Genomic DNA, 21,289 nt, shown 5'->3' with positions numbered 1-21,289 from the left:
TAGAAAGCATCAAAAAATCGAAAGCACAAAAAAAAGGCGTCCGACGCTTCTAAATTTTGGTATACTTTGCTCTTGCACCCTAATTTAACTCAAATGTTCGATTTTTTAATAAATTATTTTTGACAATCTGATTTTTTTTTGCAAAAAACTACCTGTTTATTTTTGTGAAGTCTTCTTTTATAATACCTAAGCGCGATCGCCGAAAGCATCAGTCACGCGTTCATTATTTTCATCGAGTGAGCGTGACTTGTAGAACGTGCCGCTGGAAGCCGGCGTGTGTAGGTGTTTGAGTGCAGTTGTTGTGTTGTGATCGGCGACCATGGCCAAAGATGTGGGAGCCTATCTGAAGAAGCAGCAGGAGCAGAGCCCGCCCGAGCTGTCGCAGCAATGGGCCGAGTTCGAAGAGCTCTACAACAAGCGGTACGTGCTGTGCGCTTACGGTCTGGCTGGGCCGAGCTCTTGGGCTGTCGGATGTGCTGGGGGTCCTGGAACTTCACCCGAGGCTCAATTGGCGTCAACGCCTGCCGGGGCGCCGGTGCCTAGGACGTGTGGTACCACGAGTGCTCGTGGATTTGCGTCGTTTTCAGGCTTTATGTGACGTTTCCGTGCGAGCAAGCTACGTCTGGAAAAAGAACGGTGCTATTAGCGTTGTCATTCTTGCAAATCATGCCGCAGCAAAGATTACGCAAACAGGCCGTGAACAGCGCCGTCGCAATTTTGGCGACAGTGCCCTTTGGGGTTTCAGCAAGCTGCACCCGTTCGAAGCGACTATGAAAACTGGGTTCGCTTACGGCGCGGTTCAGGTTCTTTCCCCGAGAACCAATATTAATTTCATTTTTCAAAACGCCTAGTATTCCCTACCCGCCGCGGTGGCTCAGTGGTTAGGGCGCTCGGCTACTGATCCGGAGTTCCCGGGTTCGAACCCGACCGCTGCGGCTGCGTTTTTATGGAGGCAAAACGCTAAGGCGCCCGTGACAACGTTGTCAGTGCACGTTAAAGATCCCCAGGTGGTCGAAATTATTCCCGAGCTCTCCACTACGGCACCCGTTTCCTCCTTTCTTCTTTCTCTCCCTCTCTTATCCCTTGCCTTACGGCGCGGTTCAGGTGTCCGCCGATATATGTGACAGATACTACGCCATTTCCTTTTCCCCAAAACCAATTATTATTATTATTATTCCCACTTCCACTGGTAGTTTGGTGCAGGGAAGTGGCCTTCTGGCCGGTGCTTCGACGCGTTACGTGATCGCAGTTCTACTTGTGATACGCCGTCAGACTGGCATGACCTTGGTCTGTACTTGTTTTAATGTGAAAGCATTACTAGTATAATTACAAGAAAAGCCGGCGGCGCGCGCGCGCGTGTGTGTGTGTGTGCATGTACTGCGTACGGAAAATCCCAGGGATGGCAAGAAAAATAGGGTGACATCGCACACAGCAAGCCGAGCACCACCACTTCAGACAATCCTATGCATGTCATTAGTCTATATGTATAGCCGCCACTGGTCAGCCTCCATGCGGCACTAGTTTTCCCAACATTTGTATCAAAATTATGGTGCAACCGTTTGTTGTACAGCGTTCCAGGTGGCGTCATACATGCATGTTGGTGTGGGTGGGTGTCAGTGCACCCAGGGACAACAATGCTTTCGCATTCTCACACGTTAGCAGTCTTTTAAGTATCCCTGCCGAATTGTTGGGGTGCACATGACGATGTAAGTTTGATGGCACTCCTGGGGTGGACCACTTAGGGTTGGAATGTTGTCACAAACACTGTAAGAATTCATTGCATTTTGAGTGTGCCACAATGGACAGTCCACTCATCGAATTCTAAGTGACGTTGAGCACTGGTCTGTGTATTTGGACATTCCGCAGACCTCACAGTAGATGCTTAATAGCCATCTGGATGTGAAAGATGATTCACGTTAGTGCCTGCTCAAAGTTATGCTCTTCAAAGCGAGCATAACTTGAATAGCACAGAGCCGTATATAGCCATTATACGAGGCAGTTAGCAAGATGAAGAGTTGGGAGCAGTTACTGTTTCAGGCAACCATTTTACATCAGCTAGCAAATAGAGCATGTTGCATGTCAACAAAAGAGTTTAACAAGACTGCATTGAAGTTCCTAAAGGTATTGAATCAGCAGAAGTGGTTCAGTTCAATTTACTTTGTTTACCTGACAACTAAAGGTGCACTTTTGCTTTGGTCAGCTGAAAGCTCGGATTACATGGCTTGTTAGGGTACAGGAAATTGAAACCCGTGTGCAGCAGGTAGGTAAGCGCCTGCAGGTAGTACACTAAAAAGGTCACGAGTTTCGTAAAGTGAAACAGACATGAGAAGTGGCAAAAGTATTGCAGATAGGCCCTCTCCAATACAAGATGTACCGTTTTTTTTTCCGCAGCTTTATTTCTAAAAGGCATCATATGCTGCCCGCTGCAGTGGCTGAGTGGTTACAGCACTCGACTACTGAGCTGCACAACCCAAGTTCAAATACGGCCACAGCAGCCGCGTTTCAGTGGAGGTGAAGTGCAAAAGGTGGCTGTGTGCTGTGCAATGTCAGTGCACATTAAGGAACACCAGATGGTTTAAAGCAATCCGGGTTCCTCTGCTACAGCATTTCTCATAGTCCATGTGTCGTGCTTTGGGATGTTAAGCCTGTTAATATACACTGCATATCTTGTCGACTGAGGCCCTCATCAACTAGGAAAGCATGCAGCCATTGTAGTGTTTTGATTCAGTGTTAACATTGCTGAATTAAGTTAATGACCGGTGATTAGTGATGCACAGTTGTATATAGGTTATAGGAAGGCAGAAGAAATAAATGCTAGCAACAGGAATTAAAACCTAAGTATGTTTGAATCAACTATAAGTTCACTTACAAGTCTGTCATTATTACTCTGACAAGAGTCTCGTCTATTTCTTATGGGTGGTTGCTAAAGGTTTACCATATTTAGGGGACCATTGTTGGCATCCTCGACTTGTTGCTGATGCATGGCCATGATGTGGAGCATGATAGCAAGGTTAGAGAAACAAAAAATTATGCCAATACTCAGACAAATTGCTTTTCAATTCTGAAGGTATAAGAAGCCGTGTAGCTTCTTTGTACAAGCACGGTCACTTCTGGTGAGCACACTGTGACTATGCTCCAAGAGGCGCAGTGCATAGATTTAGCACACAGCCGAGAGAAATGGAACACACTTGTGAAGCTGCCTTGTTTGCATCGCATACGAATGCAAGGCAAATGGATGAAACGCATACATTGCTCAAAACCAGGTTACGCGAAAAAAACAAAAGCAGTTGTTTTTCAAGCGAGAAATAGGGCGATCATGGCAGAGCCTCAGGTTACCATTGGGAATTCTATTATAGAAATTGTAGATACGACCAAAACACTTGGAGTATTTTTCAGCAAGAGCATGGTCTGGGACGCTCACGTTAGTATAGTTCTATGTCACCTCGCGAAATGTGTAGGAATGCTAGCAAAATTTCGGTATTTTCTTCCGACGTCTATAAAAATACTCATTTACAACACAATGTTCCTCCCTCATTTTAGTTACTGCTTCTTAGTATGGGGCAAGACAACGCAGGCCAACATAAATAAAATATTCTTGCTCCAAAAGAAAGCAGTCTGGCACATAGCAAATGTGGATTACCGTGCGCACACTGAAGAATTTTTCACGCACTTTCACATTACACCAGCTCATGACCTATATGGATATCATTTAGCACTGAGATATAAAAAGTGTATACGCTACCACCAGAATACGTTCCTAGAACTATCCTGCCTGGAAGCCACTATTCCAACATATGCATTTCGAAATCAGTCATTCTGGTGCGTTCCCTTCTGTCGTACAGAATACAGACGTTCTATGTTACGCTTTGCAGTTCCACATGTATTAAATAAGCTGCTGAGTAGAGGCATATCTGTGGAAAAAAGTAGCCCATGTGACATTCTTGTCAGTTTGGAGCGGCGACTTTCAGTCCTGTTGATAAATGTGCTAACATACGCAAGCATCTTTTTTCCAATTATGTGTGATGGTAATTTTATCAATCAGTTTGTCTTATAAAAACCGTACAAAAGCTTTAGTGTTCATGTTTTGGGCGTATATGTTCTTTTCTTTGTCTTTTAACAATATATCCTTGCAGTGCCTCTTAATTTTTTTTTTCTACCTTGTCATTGTTAACCACGCTCTGTTGTCTTCGTTGTATTTTGCCTTGTAGAAGGGGGCCCGGACTCCTTCAAGTGAATTTTTTTCACTTTTCTGTCTGGGCCTATCTACATTGTCCTGATGTAAATAAAGACGATCTTGAACTTGAAATCGTGGTGGTGCACTCTAGCGCAGTTTTAAAGCTTACCACCTGCGTTCTGTGCAGGATAGAGGAATCCTTTGGCTAGCTAAGCTCATATATTCATTGCACCGTTCTTGCGAATAAAAACTTTGTAAGAGCAGTTTAAACAGAGTAGGTTAAGCCTTGTGTGATCACTTTCAAATTGCGTTAGACTGTACATTACACTACTGACATAGTGTTCGGTGACTTTTGGCGCTGTGCTGGTGCCGTGTTGATTGGTTGTCCCACTGGGAGTCGATTCAGTCTGACGCCTTTTTGCAGGCTGTGGCATCAGCTGACTGTGAAGATGCTAGCCTTTGTGCGGCACCCGCAGATGCAGCAGGGGGGAGCCCTATACCAGGTGAGAACTTCTGCCGTTGTATTAGTGAGTCATACTGAGCCTGAGTGACTTTTGAGCCCTCCGTAGTCTTGCTCTCCGAATTGTCTTTGATTGAAAGTAATGGTTTTGGCCAAAGAAACTCTGGCACAGAGCTCTAGAGCAGGATGGGTGCCACCGCACTTGTACTGCATGCTCGATTTGGTGCATTGTTGGCACCTACTGTTGGGCCTCCTGTGTCTGCTGTTTGCTTGTGTCTGAGCTCACGAGGGGCATTGTTCACTTGTTTCATGTTCCAGAGGCAGTTTGCATTAGGGGGTGAATACACTGGAAGGCCTGCCTTATGGTTCAAGAGTTGGACTTCGTCATTTAAAACAAAAAAAAAAGATACAAGTATGCCAAATTAATTTTTCAGAATTCGGTTTTAACTGAAAAAGGTCAGCATTCTTGACATGCAAGGCATAGCTTGCTGGCCATTCTGTATGAGTTACACTCAGTCATGGAAATTAACTAAGTATGAAACCCAGTGGTGTAATGGGATAGTGGTATTGTAGGATAAGCTGTGCAGTTGTCTCATTGGAGGTATTCTACCACCACCACCCCATTTGTGCTGTTTCTTCGCTACTGTCACCCGCTATGAGCTGTTAAGTAGGTTTAGCAACTGCTTGTAGGGCTTTCACATGAAGCCATGCATGGGCGTAACTAATAAAGTATCATGTTCTGGATAATGTGGCGATTGAGCGGCATTTCCATCGCTGCCATCAACACGCAGACCACGTGATGCTCCATCCTCACGCTCAGCCCAGTACAACTACACAACATGTCAACCTAGTTTTAGAACATAAGCTTACACTTGCGTTTTTGTCTGCCGATTGTCTTATTTAATTTGTGTTAACTTTTTAATGACGATACCGATTCCTTCTATTAGCTGTGCTTCAAGTACAATGATTTGCAAATTAATTACTGGCAAACAAGCTGTTCATGCTGTAAAAACATCAAAATAACACACTCGAGACCACACAGGATTGCAGCATTGAATCACTGAAGAAAGTGAGTAATTCATACGCCGAGAATAATACGCGCAAAAAAAAAAATTTTGTTATGAAGTAAGCATTTAAAAAAGTTCGCCGAATTTTCAAAAAGTGAAAACCAAAAAAGTCCAACCTCTGCTTATGATGCACTCATCTCTGGTGTCTCTGGTTGCTGCTTCTGCCTTTGCTCAAAGGCCACGTCAGGAAGTGAAAGAAGCTGTAATCAATGCAATTAATGCGGAAGAGTAGGCGTTAGCATTTACTCCCTGATGGTGGCGCGTGGTGTGATACAGCCTATCTATCGCCGTGCGCCACACTGGACGCCCTTGCTACTCTCTACACCCCTCAACTCTGATTGATTAGCGACCATGGTTTCCCCTGCCTGTTGCCTCCTGCCAACTCCCCCTCTCCACTTTCCTCCTGCCCTCTTCCTCCCTCCTTTCTCGTACCCTCTTTGCCTCTTCTTCCCCGCAGCTCTACATGCTGCCAACGCGAGACACTTTTTGTAGTCACAGGGGTTCTAATTCTAACACATTAAAAAAAAAAATGACAGACGATTTAGCGCGGTTACGGCAAATATAAAGTAGGTATGCTCGGATTTTGGTTTTCACTTCAGCTTAGGTTAGAGGCTCGGTTTAAGAGGGCAGTGCGATAGCGGTGTGTTCTGGATCCATGCACACGGATGGAAGTTGATGAACACGGCGACGTCCGAATGATAGCACGAGAGACTGGCAGTTAAACACGCGAGGCGTTCGGCAGCAGCGACGATGAGTTCTAATGTGGTGACCAGCAAAGCTGATCTGTTCGTGCCGCTGCGGGTTTGAAAAACCACTTGTCACCCTGAGTGTTTTGCCATAAAGTTTTTCGCACAGTTGGCTGTAAAGCCTGCTGGCAGGTTTCCCACAACTCGGTGGGCAGGTGGCAACTGTTCATCGGGTTGTAAGCTACCTGCCAGAGGCGTCAGACAGACAAGTATTGGCGAAATCTGGGACTGGGGTTTTTAGTGCTAGCACACTAAAAACTGCACGTCAACTGGGGTCCAGTGGAAGGTGAAACAACAAGCCGAGTCTCTAAGAACATCTTTACATGCGAGCTATCTGTAGACCAGAGGCCAGCAGTAGGTGTCAGTGATGTCCACTGCGGTGTGTGCCACTTGGGTAAGTTTGATGGCATCTGTACCTCTGCCCTCTCAGTTGCATGCCTGTTAGCAGCGGCATGATTGTATTGTCACAGCAGTGGGAAGGCTAAAACCCCATCATTGTTGATGTTCTCCACTAAGTACACGGAACAAGTGCAGTGAGAAAGAAACAGGGCACGTCTAGACCACTCAATCTGCACCTTATTCTTTCTTTCTTCTGTTTGTGTATTGCACTCTGCAGAACAGTGCAGGACAGCAAACACTGAGTGATCTTTGAACGTGGTTGGTAATTACGGAACACGTATGTGGATCTTTTCTTCGCAAGCTTTATCTCGAGTTTCACTTTCACTTCCTAAGCACGGTGGTGTAAGAGCCTGGTATTGCAACATGCAGTGCCATCTGCTTCACTGTGGGCGCTCTCGAGCATGTGCTGCTGTCTATGGCCAGCTGGCGGTACTTGAACTAGGGATTTTGGCGTAGGGGTGGGGACAGGGGTGGGTTCCTTTTCACTGAGGGAGGGTGACAACTTTGAGAGCACTTTTCTCGGGACTTAGTTGTTGCAATGAGTTGTGTCTGAAGACATGCTTTCTAGTTGCAGTCAAGGTGTTTTGTGCTGCCAGTGGAATAATGGTGAAATGAAAGTTCCTTCCATCCTCTGCTCATTCAGTGGTGATGAAGGTGCCTACAGTAGATTGTGCTTTGGCACCTGTTTCTCACATTGGTATTTTCTCTTTTTTTTCTTTCAGCTCTACGACAACTTCATATCAGATTTTGAGAACAAGTGAGTGCCTGGTCTTTGCTTTTCTCTTTTCATTTTGCACATGAATTGGCGCCGCAGTTGTGCTGTCAAGGGTTGGGAAGAATTCACACGCACTATATAACCGTACACTCTGTGCGCCCGTCCTTGTGCTCTTCTCGTCCCTGTCTTTTATAGCGCATTTCTCTTGCTTAAGTGCACTCTGTGCACTTGAAAATTGTTATTTGTGGCAGTTTCTGCGCTTCTTTTATTCACTGACTAGCACCGACAAGTTATTTCATTTCTGCCATATACCGGGCACTTACTTTTCCTTATTTTGAATATGTCAGGTATGCGAAATTGTCATTGCAAACTGAAATGACTCAATGGTTATATTTATGAAAGTTACGTGAGTGAAGTGTAGAACTTGGGTCATGGACATAAAGTAAAGGGAGCACACGCAACACATGGTCAGGCACTTAGCGAGGTGGGGGGGGCAAGCCCACCCCCTTCCCCTCGAAATTTAGGTGCAAAAGCACTCCGTCACTAGGCCTAACCTGGTTTATAAAATTTTTCATCGCTGTCACTTAATTTTAATCGCTGTTACTTAACCGAGTGGCAGAGTCTGCAAACTCTGGCTACCAACTTTGAAATGGGAATCGAACTCACCCGGAACTGGATTTGGGGGACATGTATCAGAAGCCTTCTGGCAGGAATTGGCCGGAGCTGGCAACTCGGGCTACCAACATTGAGGTGGGAATCGAATCCACCAAGGCCCGAGTCAGAGGTGCTACTCCAATAGCAATCACGGTGGGTGAACAGCGCAACAAAGGCGGGACAGAGGCAAGACAAGCGCTGGCTAGCTACTGAGTTTATTGAAAAACGAAAAGCCACGCCTTATCTGCGCGCAAACAAGTCTCGCAGGGACAACAAACAAAAAAGGTCGGTTGCCAGGTTCGACATGTGTCACCCTCCGTTGACTGCAAGGAAAACGTGGTATACCAGATACCCTTCAAGTGCGGTGCCACCTATGTTGGGCAAACAGGCAGATGCCTGAATAAGAGGTTAATGGAGCACAAATGCGCAAGAAAAAATGACCCCCTTTGCCATGTTGCCGCTCATTGCGCTAGTTGTAAACACGAAAAAAAAAAGAGAAAACCAGAAAAGGATGACGCGGCTCCTGGGACAAATTTTCGCTGCAAAAAATGCGAATGCGAACCGCTGTACAAGAAGACAGCAGTGCTGTTTTACCATAAGAACAAGGTGACCCGAGAAATCATCATAATCTGGCAGAAAAGTGCATCAGCAATCCTTCTGTGACATTAAGTGACAAGGAAATTCAATATCTGGACTTGCGCATGACATAGGTTGTTTACCACCTTTTGTTGTTTTTTCTGTTTTTTTCTATTTTATTGTTTATGTTCACTATATATTGCCACTTTTCGTTCTTCCATAAACTCAGTTGCTAGTCAGCGCTTGTCTTGCCTCTGTCCCGCCTTTGTTGCGCTCTTCACCCACCACGAATGCTTACCAATTCGCCCAAATTTCAGCTCTACTCCTAAAGGCCAGGCAGGAACGTCCATGAGGCTTGGTTATAAAGTGGGGCTTTATATCTGTGTCGCTCCTGCCTACTTGGACACCATACATCACAGTCCTCCTCACAGGCATGCTTCTGGCAGGTGGTAGTTGGCTGGTGTCATGGCCGGGGACTTGGCCCACCCTCGAAATTTTGGTGGCCCACCCCCAAAATAAGACCGGAAAGTCCTTAAATGTGGATGGACAGTCAAGATTTCGAAGCGTTTGCACAATACTGAGTTTTTGGCGGAGGCAAACCATTTCTCACTTTTTTCAGACCCCCGCTAACTTCACACGGATTTCTAAAGCACGGCCATATCAATCCATACACTTGACAGCTGTTCACAGATGTTCGTCAAGCTTGGAAGCGATTGCTAATCGGGCCGCTATTTCCCACAAAACAACAGTGTTGATGTTACTAAATTAACTCACTTCAAAATTTTGGGTTTGATTAACAACGGATAAATCACACATGGACAAGACTGAAGAACGATAACAAAAACAGTGGGTATATTCAACATACGAGATTACGCACGTCTTCTTCCAACGACTTTTCATTGTGCACTGGCTGCCCCGTTGACTGTCCTTTTCACACGCTCACACACACACACTGAAGCTCTTTCTCCCCTCGCCCTTTCCTGGCCCTGTCCGCGTCCCAACTAGGAAGGTCTCTGTTTTGTAGTTGACATTGTTGTTGTTACTTCAGCACTTTTTCATTGAACTGTATAAACGACCATGTTGTATTAAACGGTTGCCGAGTATGAAAACTCGTCTGTGTGAGTTATTATAGTGAAGGGGGTACCTCACATGTGCACCAGAAAACTTAATTTTATTGACGCTTGCATCTTATTCACGTTAGCATTTTTTGGTAACTTGAGGTGTTGCGTTACTATAGTTACTTTTTGTTCCAGCTGTCCCCCACTCTGCCCCCTTTTTTGAGAAAAAAGCGCAGAGCACCTAAAGTGATGTTTTAAATATACAAAATGTACAGGTGCTCTCGACGGCCCTTGTTGTGGCTCGCATGAATGGCAGAAAACACCTGCCCTTGACGACACACCCAACTAAAGAAAGAAGACAGAATAGCCATAAACACGAAACGCGGGCACGAACACGCATTCACACACTTGCCTTCAGCTACCACCCCTTCCCAAACCACTCACAAACGCAACACACTAGAGTGCATGCATGCTGAACATTTTGGAACATCACATTTTTCAGAATTACTGTAAATTTGTTGAGAGTTCAGCCATGTTTTCTTTGTGAAGTTAGAATTGATGATGAAGTGTCATTTCGTGTTTAATGTCACATATGCCACAGAGTTAGAAACCATCACATGTAGCGCTGCAGGCAACTTTAGGCCACTATAAAATTGCTAAGCTCCTGCACATGTGTGCAAAGTATTCTTGTTAAATCAGGATTTCTCATAAAATCGTTGTTTGGGCTAGGAGTTTTATGTGAAATATGCCTGACGTAAAATTTTTGTCGTGAGTTCTTAAGGTCAAGACGCTCTAATTAAAATTTATGGTCTTGAAATAACGGCAAAGTAATGAGCGGTACTTTGTTTAGCTGTACGAGTGGCGTATTTAGTTACTTTTTTCGGTAACGCCTACAACACTGGTTGCCCGCACGTTGACATATTATGTCCGGTTGGGAGCAAAAGTGGTGTATGCCACACGCTGGGCCATGGGTGTTGGGGTGGCTTTTGCCATTTTTGCAAAGCAGGAGGAGCACGGATAAAAGCGAGCAAACTAACATAGCTACGGATGAAAATGGCCTCTTCCTCTCTCAAAGGCAGTCTTGGTGTTGGCCTACTGTTGCTTTGGAGCCCCCTAAAAGCAGTGTTGTCCTGCCAATTGTCTGCCTTGGTACCATCTGCAGGAGTGTTCAAGATCCTAAGCGACTGCCCCGGTAGAATGACTGGACTCCGTGTGAAGGGTTGCATTTGCTTAAGGGACAGAGGAGGAAGAGGAAAGGCAGGGCGATCAGCCCAAGGAACAACCAGTTTGCTACCCTGCATGGAGGGAAAGGAGTGAGAGGATAAAAAGATGAAGGAGAAAAGAGAGTGGCAGGAAATTGAAGTCGCTAGGCAAAGTCAGCAAGTGTTCGCTAAACCCAAGTGACAGAATTATCCACAAAGGGAATGGGGTCAGTTTGATATGAATCGGGCAAATACTAGTGCATACCATGAGTGGTGTGTCAGTAGTGGTCATCATGGGGTTGCTTGATTAGTGGGAGGTATTTTTGCTGTCTTTCCTCAAAGCTTTCTTCCGATTTTGTACTAATGTTTCGCACACAAGTAATGTCGGGTGGGTGGTGAAATTTGATGTAGACGTTCCCAGTATCATACCAGACGCCAAAGGGAGAATCTGTGGTGAAACATGGCAGTGAGAGATTGAACCGGGTGGTGCCCATGTGTGTCTGTGTGCAGGATGAAGCCGCTGTCTCTGGTGGAGATTGTAGCCCAGGTGTCGCACAGCATCCCAGGTGAGGTTACCTCCCTCGCCTCTTTGCAGGCAGAAGCAGATTCCCGGTTGCTTAGGTTCCCCTCCGTATCCTCATTGGGATTTGCATTCTTTGGTGTTGGCCTCACTTGACCTGTGCTTTATACTTTTTCTTGGGGTGCTTTAAGTTGACTGCGCAGCGAGCTGTGAAAAGAAAAATGAAAGAGCAGTGTGGGTCAGGGAACAAACTCAGGGAACATCCTAATGGAAATCAAGAAGAAATGGGCTTGGGCAGGGCATGTAATGCAAATTCAAGGTAACTGATGTTTTTTTGAGGCTAACAGAGTGCATTCGAAGAGAAGGCAAGCATAGCAGGGGCCGGCAGAAAGTTAGGTGGGCAGATGAGATTAAAGGGACACTGAGGAGAAATTGAAGTTGGCTTGTATCGATAGAATACCAGCTCCTGATCACAAAAACGCCACCCTTACTGAAAACAAAGCTCTTGTAAGGTAGACAATAGCAAGAACCAAAATACAGGTGTCGCCGCCACAGGCCAATCTCGCAAGTACAAGCGTGGTGACGTCATAGGACAAGAGATGCCACCTTGGAGGAATTTTCCTTCCTACATGGGCGCCACGAATCTCCGAGGCTGGCAAAGGAAGGTTGCGTGGTTCAATATTGAAGTAAGTTTTGTATTGAAACCGATGGTGCACTTTTATTACACAAGGAAGATAGACAAAAGACAACGTGAATGTTGGAAGCAAAGAAAGCCGATGCTTGGCGGCGCCACAGGCGGTCAGGAGAGTTTCGGTTTGTTATGGCGCTTCGCGTCTGTGACCTTTGCATGCCCCGTGGTTTTGTTTTTGACGCGCCTCGATTTACAAGCGCCGAACAGCAGAGGAACTCCAAATGCCACTTCAAGTTTTAGTTAACCTTTCGAGGAGCCAGGTAAGACTGGTCAGGTGATCGCCACGGTCGGCGAAAAACTATGGTGGCACGATGGTCGGTGTTTCGTATAAGGCAGTTAGCAGCATAAAGAGCACTTGGGTCTTCGTACGCTTGCCCGGCGAAACGTTCCCGGCTGTGCCAGTCAACTTCAAACTACTTAACGGAAATCATTTATTAGGGACGGGAGACAAGATACAAGGCAGTTAAGAAAAAGAGATTTGGAACCTGCAGAGACCGTGACTCCGCTCTCCTCCAACTCGCTTGTTGGCGGCTCCATTCAATAGCTTCGGCAGTTGGGCGGAGCTGTTCTATTCTAGCTCTCGGCTAATTTAATCCATTCACAGTACACACCTGAAGGTACATGCAAGTGGGCAAGTGTCACCACTTCGCGCACTTTTGCGTGCATTCCCAGACACCCTTAGAGCGTGGTGGGGTAGCGGCCTCGGTCACGGTCACAAAGGAGATGCCCTCGACTCGGCGTGGCAAACTCAGCCGGAGACCAGCTACCAAGTGACAAGGGGGTTGGTCGTTTGGTGCCCAGCTTTCGCCGTTCCCAAGCCAGAGAATGGGTCGGAGTCAAAGGTTCACAAAACAAAACAAAGTTTGTATAGCGAAGAGACGATACAGAGGATTGCACTTTCACTCGTGCGAGCACATACAAAGTGATTCACAAATGCAATGCAACTCATGCAAAGTCAAAATAGAGAGAGAAACAATTCGCCAAAGTCTTTGCACCTAAAGTGCACTAACACACGGAGAGACAAATAAACAAAACACAATTTTTTCACCGGGCACTGCGACAGTTTGACGACTTCAGGAGCACGACGGGGCCGATCCGCTGACTGGCGCACGTTGCCTCGCTGGTCCGTCCTTGGCTGCGAGCGGGCGCGCTTCTCGGAAGCTTGAACGGCGGCTCTTGCTAACAGACGGCAGTTGCAGCCCCTCATTTATAGGTGCGGACCGCGTCTGTTTGTTCTTCGCGCACATTCATGCAGCTTTAACGACACCAACTCCTTCTCTTTCTTGCGCCGGGCGCACGACCCCATTGGTCAAGCGTGGAAACCACCTTCTAGAACAATCTAGGTCATTCGCGGCACGCTGAGTCATCGGTGCCGGAGCGAAAGGGGGAGGGTATCACTTTGGTGCACACAAAGTTACCCCCTTTCCGTCAACGACAAGCAAAAACTTCTCCAACATTCGAGAAGAATCTACGCCGCGTGTGTCTGCTTACTTTGGCGCCCCGACGGTGAGCTGAGTGAAAAGCACCGTGCGCTCCGGGGTTCTTCCCCGCTGTTTTTTTTGTTTTACTTTACCACGCGCAGGCGCGATTGCTAAGGCGCAGTGCCGGTTTTTTTTGAACATGCGCCGAATTTTGTGACAGCGAGAGAGCCCGATCCAGTGGACCCCGTACCTCCGGAAATGCGCGGAACCCGTTGAAGCGTCGTGTGGTGGCTTTACTTTCAAGTTGCCAACTTTAAACGCGAGCGCCCTTGAGCATCCATCCGCTTTTTGTGGCAAAAAAGTATATAACCTGGCCCTTGCAACCCTGTGAAACCTCTTCGAAGCCGCCTGCTGCACCGTGCAACAGCGCCGTTCAAGGAATCACAATCCATTGGCTCTAAAGCCTCGGCCAGCCTCCGATGGGTGCGCCGCGCCGACCTTTTTTTTTCCTCGCCCCTCGCAACTCCCCGCACTGAGTTTACGATATTTATTTAGCAACGGCTGCTCACTGAGGAAGGGGGAAGTGACCCGCCAGCGCCTAAGTTAACCGTGCTCCCTCAAAAGCATTGCACGCCTGTGGGGCTGAGGTTATTGAAATGCAGGCTGGAGTCTGCGAGAACTTCGTTGTCGGGTTCGGGAATGGGATCCATTGTAACGCTGGCAAGACGCTGGTGCAAACGTAAATGAAGCGATGGTAGCGACCCCCGATAGATGCCTTCAACGTGCGGCGGCGGTAGCTTTCATTTCGGCTGCTGCTAGACCGCACCGCTAGCCGCCAGAAATCACGGAGTCTGCGTTTACGTCACGTTTCACGTCACTCCGTCCTATGACGTCATAAGAGGATGCCGTGACGTCATAAGAGTGCCCGAGTTTGAATCGGAGCAGCGGGAAAACCTTTTTCAACTTTGAATCCAAATTTCTTTGAAATAAATGCATCTTTCGGTCCCGGACAAGCGGCAACAAAGCCATGAAATGCAGAACTATCAGATTTTGCTAACAAAAAAAAATTTGATTCGAGTTCTCCTCGCTGTCCCTTTAAGAAGTTTGCGGTGATAAGGTTGCTACAGCTGGTACAGGGCAGCATTAAATGGAGAGATATGGGAGAGGCCTTCGTCCTGCAGTGGGCGTAGTCAGGCTGATGATGGTGATGATGATGTGGACACATGCTGTTTAAAGTCCCAATCAGCTGAGCAGTGCACCTTATCAAACTGTTTCCCATGGGTTCAGAGCCTTCTAGGGCTTCCTTGTCTTCAGCCTGCTAGGTTTTCCCATGTAGAGGCACGGTCCACGTTACTTTTCATTACGTGTCCAGTATTGCTACCATGATCTGCATTGTTCCCAGCACTGCCTAATGTGGTCGAGATAGAAGGTGCCTCCTTTCATGGTCACTTTCCACAAAGGCTGATGGTGTCCCGGAAAAGGGGTCCTCCCTTCTTCTCACCTTGAACTCTGGTTTTGTTATTTATTATTGATTCAGAAAAAGTCGTGCACTTTAGCTCAGTGATGTAATTGGCTTGGCCCCTTTGTATGAGTAGCTACACTGTTGTCTTTCAGTTTTGACCTTTCTAATGAGTGAAAAACATGACAAAAAACAGCTGATTTAGCTTACTTGGCCAAATGCAAAGTATGTGCGCTAGCATGTTGCGTTTCGTTTCGCTTTCAGTTTGAGTCTAGTGTTTCAAGGTCAGGCTTCCAGCAAACATCGGCGAAATCTGTGATGGGGACCTTTGGAGGGTATTGCAATAGCGGTGTGTTCTGGATCCATTGTACACAGATAGAGGTTTATGAAGATGACAGAGAGCTGCAGTTAAACACTAAAGCTAACCGGCTGCAGTGATAGCACATTACTCTTGTGCAGTGGCCAGCGAAGGTAATCTTTTCGCGCTGCCGTCGGTTCGAATCCCAGTTGGGGCCATATCTGTTTTATTTTTGCAGGTCTAGCTGGCTTCAGACAAACGAGCAATGGGTTTTTTCGGGGTTGGAAGCCTTAGTGCTAGTGCACTAAAATGTGTAGCGGAGCTGGAGAACAGAGTGTTCCGGCAAGGGGTCACATTGCGGCAGACGTCATGCTAGCATAGTGTCACTAATCTGATTGTGACGGGACTGGCTCAGCCGAGAGCATTGATTGCCTGCTATTTAACATTTCACTTGAAATCTAGACTTCACAGCCAACTTGAAATAGGATAGACACAGGCACAACTCATTAACCCATTCGCGTCCGCGGTCTGTCCACGAGGGCACAGGAACGACTTAGGTTGCTGGGCAGAAATAGTAGTGACTCAAGCTTGAAAGCCGCATGTGGGAATCATTTTATTCATCTCCCAAGACAATTAAAAATGTACAGCTTGTAAAATTTTTCTACTTTATGAAAAATCTTGAAACTGTCTGCCATGTGAAGTGGAACTTGTCACACTCACGACAGCTTTTGCTGTTTTCTGCCAGGCTTTGTGCACTAAACACATCTGTGTGATCTTTTGTGCTGTGCCATAATTTGGAGGCATTTGGCGATCGAAGTGGAGCCTCTGGCAAGCCTCTAGATTCATTTGGAATGGAGCTACAAGCTGGCGTCCAGTGCTCGCATTGGAGCAACAAAGCCACGTAAACACTCTTTTTGACAAGATAAACTTCCGCTAAGTGCAGCACATTCTTTGTCACTCACTTTTTTTTCATGGAATATGTCGCTGATTTAAACAGCCAAGTCGGTCACATTGAAGAATATTTCCTTGAAAGCTTTTGGATTTTCAAGATACTGCTTTCAGTATCATCTAAAAGTTCAGGGTATTTGCAGTCCACATCCCCTTCGCTGCCGAAAAGCAGTGTGTGAATTTCAGTGTGACACCGTAGTCATGTTTGAAAGAAGCGGCGAGAAAATAATATCTTTTTTTCCTACATTATATTTTCGAAACTATTGAGGAACTAATGTTTTCTGGCGTGTAAACTAATATTCCAAAATTAGCAGCCAAGCGTGTGGTGCCATCTGTTGATGCGCATTTAAAGTGAACATTTTAAAGTGAGGATAGTAAATTGCCGTCTTTGTAAGTGAATGGGTTAAGCTGACAGCTGGAAGCATTGCTAAAGTGCCCAACAAACTTCGTAGGCCATCAAGCTGGCATCAGCTTCTTTTACTCTATTTTTTAACTACTTGTTTGTTTTTCTTTGCAGACGTTGAGCAGCGACTGGCATTCATCACCAAGACCAAAGAAAAGGTAGGGACCTTTCTATGCTCAGCATTATGTTTTGTACAGGCTACTCCTTCTTGTACAAATATAGCGCAGGTTGTTTCATCACATTAGCTGCTTCATAACACACCTCGCATTATATTTCCAACCAAGTTACAGTTGCAGTGCAGATTTCTTTTTTTTTTTTTTTTTACTGCTGCAGGTGCAGCAACCTCACCTACCAAGCTCATGAGCTGAGCTTTGAGGAGTTGTGTGGTGACTTCAGGGCCGTGTCTCTTTCAGGCGCTAGTTACTATCAAATGGGGCCATAATTTCAAATTTTTCGGGTATTTTTAAAGAAGCAGACCGTGAATCCACATAAGAAAAATTCTCACCTCAGATTAATTTTGCAATGGTGGCTCCTTGTACGTCCACTTTGTCACTTAACAGTGGTTCTTGGGGCCTCGGTTATAGTTCTTTTGATTTATTTCTGTGATATGGAGTCATTATGTGAACAGATTGGGACATTTCAGGCACTTTAAAGCACTCTTGCTTGCAAAACAAGCAAGACAAAAACGCTCACTGAAGCCATATCAAAGCTATCATGAAGAAACCCAGAGGGCTGAAATTAATCAGAAGCCATCCACTATAGCATCCCGCATAGCCCAGGTGTTGCTTTGAGATGTTAAACCCCACAATTTATAATTTTTTTATAAAACGGTAGGGTGTCCTGCTGAAAAATAATTTTCCGCATTTCTTTCGGCTGCCTGGCTTAAAATGTGCCCACACATGATCTCGCAGAGCATTTTCTTGCTCTGCCGCCGCGGTGGCTGAGTGGTTATGGCTCTCGGCTGCTGACCCGAAAGACGCAGGTTCGAACCCGGCCGCGGCGGTCGAAATTCTAGAGGCCTGTGTACTGTGCGATGTCAGTGCACGTTAAAGAACCCCAGGTGGTCGAAATTTCCGGAACCCTTCACAACGGCGTTGCTCATAGCCTGAGTCGCTTTGGGACGTTGAAACCCTTATAAACCATTTCCTTGCTCTGTGCAGTCCGAGCCTTCATTATGGTCGTAATAATTTCTCTTCGTTTTCTAAAGGCTGAGACTCTCCTCTTGCATTGTGTTCGTGCAAGCACAGTAACTGCACAGAGCTTGCGTGGACACTCTGCCTGCAGCAGCAACCTGTGGTCCGCCTGAGGTGACGCACATTGAGGAAATGTGAGGGAGCTGCTTGGCACGAGGCAGCTTGGGCAGCCAGCCCATGTCGGAGGGCAGTGCAAAGGCCTTTGGGAATCAGGTCCTCTGGTTCGAAGGTGAACAACACAGATTTACACTGCTCAAGTGGTCTCGCCTCTGCCGCTAAGGGCCTTGGAGGCCATGTGACTTACCGTAGGCCTTTGAAGTCCGAAGGAGCAGTCTTTGAGAACCCGAAATTGCAGCACCATTTACCTTGGACAGCTAAAAGCAAGAAAAGGAAATATCTAAACTGCTAAGAATGTTTAAAGACACCATAAAATTATAAAAAAGTTTTTTACCTTTTGGACAGAGGTGGTGAAATTGTAGCAGGAACAACAGGTGCACATGGTGGCCCAGGTGGTAAACAAAATCTGCTGCTGCTTCTGCTGTTGGGAGAAGCTTTCAGAAATTTAGCTCTTGGTAATTATTTTATGAAGGAAGTAAGATGAAACAAATTTCTGCGCTGAATGAACGATAAAATAGTTCGATTTAAAAACTCTCACTACAGTCACTGTGATGGGTGCTGAAGTTTAATGACTGTTTCACGTTCGAGCTATGGTAGTGTTCTGCAGTGGGCACAGTCAGACTGATGATGATGGTGCTGGATGAGGAGCTTTGAGGAGTGCCATGTTACAGGGGTACTGTTTACCATCACAGCCCCTTTTCGGACTGTTAATGAAAACCGGTTAGTTAAGAGTTGGTATTTTCTAAACTGACGCGAATACTTTTGTGCAGCCAGACTGGCATTCACCACTAACACAAAGCGTGATTGGCTGCGGCAATAGCATAGTGCTCTCATCCAGCGGCCACTGAAGCTGATCTGTATGTGCCGCCGTGGGTTTGAACCCCAGTCGTGGCAAAATTTATTTTGCTTATTCATTCATTCATTTATTTATTCAAGGTGAAGGCTTCAGCGATGGCCCGGCTTTGGAAATTTGGTTGTGAAGTAGAACTTTCAGTCTAAAAGGCGCCAAGCTGTGTGGATTGCCACAGTGCAACCGGCATGGAAACAAGGAATTGGGTGCGGCTAAGGAGTCCATAGACTACACTGGAGAAATCTGCCTTGAAGCGGCAAGCACAGCTGATCATGAGCTTGGGCTTACATGGCAATCATTACAACACTGAGTGATTAGCTGGGAGTGTAGGTGTCCCTGCCTGCTTGCCCACCTGCCCTTCTGTTCATGATCACCAAAAGCTTCAAATAGGTGCTCGCTGTGTCGCAGCGCGATCCGAAGATTTCGTGATAGTCGACGGCACACTGAACAATCTCAGCGAGGTAAAAGCGATCATGCTGAACACTGGCCCGAATGCCAGGTGCACGTTTTGAACGCAAAGTTAAAAATACTAAACTGTCAATGACAAAAGTGTGGAGTGGGTTAATTATGTGAGCGAGTTCGTTACGTGAGTAAATACGATACTTCTAAGTGTATGACAGGAGCAAACTAACAAAATGGCACGGTTTAACATAATTGAATCGAGGAGACGTGCAAAAGTATGTGTTTAGCTTGACTGGCTCATGGTTTTGCTTTGCTGGTTTATCGGCACGTCTGGCAATGATATTAGACGCAGATTAAGCTCTGATCGAGGTTAAGCTCATCTGATCTGCTCTCTCCGCAGATCGAAGTTGAAGACGACGATGTGCAATGCAGAGCCCGAGAGTGCACAATGTGAAACGTTGGCTGTTATAGAAAAATATATCAACTTTTTCTTTTTTTCCCTTAATGAACCCTTCCCCAAACTGATTTTTTACTTTTGTGAAAAAAAAGTGTTGGTTCATTACGCTATGAAATACGATATTTGCATGCTAGAACCCCATCTAGAACCAGCTGATTGTCACATTGTGGTGACGTTACATATGAGAAAGCTTGGCTCAGGTTTTGAAAGGTATAATTTGCTGGGGGAGTTTGAGGCTGTTCAAACTGCTGATTAATTCTGTTCTCAGCTGGAGTTATGTTGGCTCGGCTGTTTTGGTGATTACAGTGGCTCTGATCTGATAATGCAAAACCAGAAAGAATTGCAGGCCTGGAGTGGAACTGTTGCGTGATGCCCTGTGTTGTACTTGCGCAGGTGAAGGCTGAGCCGGAAGCCGTTGTCCTGTGCAATGTGCTCTATGGCCAAAACAAGCTGGCTGCCAGCGACATGACCAGCGTCAAGGTAGGGGCTCTTTCTCTTGCCTTCCTAAGAAACGGATTGTCCTCTAGTGGTCGCCTTATGCACAACTCAGGGCGCAACATTGGCGCCATGTGGTGTCAAAGTGGCATGGCAGTTGGTGCTGTTTGCAGCAACGTGATATGTGTAGTCCCGGGAATCTCAAACTAGGGGCCGTATTCAGAGTTTGCGTCATAATAAAAAGCGTCATAATTTACCGCAGCTGCCGTGGTGGCTGTAGTGCTTGGCTGCTAGCCCGAAAGACGCAGGTTCGATCCCAGCCGCGGCGGTCGAATTTCGATGGAGGTGAAATTCTAGAGGCCCGTGTGCTGTGCGATGTCAGTGCACGTTAAAGAACCCCAGGTGGTCGAAATTTCCGGAGCCCTTCACTACGGCGTCTCTCACAGCCTGAGTCACTATGAAACGTTAAACCCCCATAAACCAAACCAAACCATAATCTACCGCAGCGGCAAGCGGCCACTCTGATTGGTCGAAACACCGGAAGCAGGCGTCAGTTCGGTTGCGAGTGTGAATGGCGGCAGGATGTCACCACGTTGCGGTTGCCGCAGCGAAACGTCCAGCGGTGCTTTTGCTCTTTGCCGAGAAGTGGAACGCGACCAATGCGACAGAAGAAACATTCAGCCGCAAGTTTGGTTGCACATCAGATTCCACTCTAAAGGGGTAATATGAAAGCTGCTTTATTTATCCAGTTGACTTCACCGATGGTAAATGAACGACAGCTACCTTTTGTTCGCATAACACAGCGTTTTACATTGATCTTGAGGGTAAAAAGGAACAGAGAGAAAAATTTGTAGCATGCACTCACTCACGCCACAATGCGCGCTCCGTACCGCGCTGGACCAAGACACCGTGCTAACTTGCCGTCTGCAACATTGCTGTATGTAAGTTGGTGCTGTGATCGGACGGTTGTGCAGACGGTAATTTACGTTTTTCTTTCCTTTTATGCAGACAATGCAAGAAACACGAGATGCCGCTGTTAGGTTT

At 46.4% G+C, this 21,289-nt stretch overlaps 1 protein-coding gene across 1 annotated transcript in view; it reads left to right on the top strand.

Moving 5' to 3' along the window:
- The first annotated feature begins 211 nt into the window (after positions 1-211).
- Rpn9 (regulatory particle non-ATPase 9) overlaps positions 212-21,289 on the top strand; it is a 56,417-nt gene continuing 35,339 nt past the window's right edge. The window contains exons 1-6 of the mRNA XM_077638137.1: positions 212-420; positions 4,599-4,677; positions 7,569-7,603; positions 11,562-11,617; positions 16,906-16,949; positions 20,204-20,290. Of these exons, the coding sequence (XP_077494263.1) occupies positions 320-420; positions 4,599-4,677; positions 7,569-7,603; positions 11,562-11,617; positions 16,906-16,949; positions 20,204-20,290 (402 nt within the window). The 5' untranslated portion in view covers positions 212-319. The remainder of the gene's footprint in view (positions 421-4,598; positions 4,678-7,568; positions 7,604-11,561; positions 11,618-16,905; positions 16,950-20,203; positions 20,291-21,289) is intronic.

The sequence above is a fragment of the Amblyomma americanum genome, chromosome 9 (genome assembly GCF_052857255.1).
Source record: "Amblyomma americanum isolate KBUSLIRL-KWMA chromosome 9, ASM5285725v1, whole genome shotgun sequence".
Lineage (NCBI taxonomy): Eukaryota > Metazoa > Arthropoda > Arachnida > Ixodida > Ixodidae > Amblyomma > Amblyomma americanum.
This window is presented reverse-complemented; position numbering and strand designations above follow the sequence as displayed.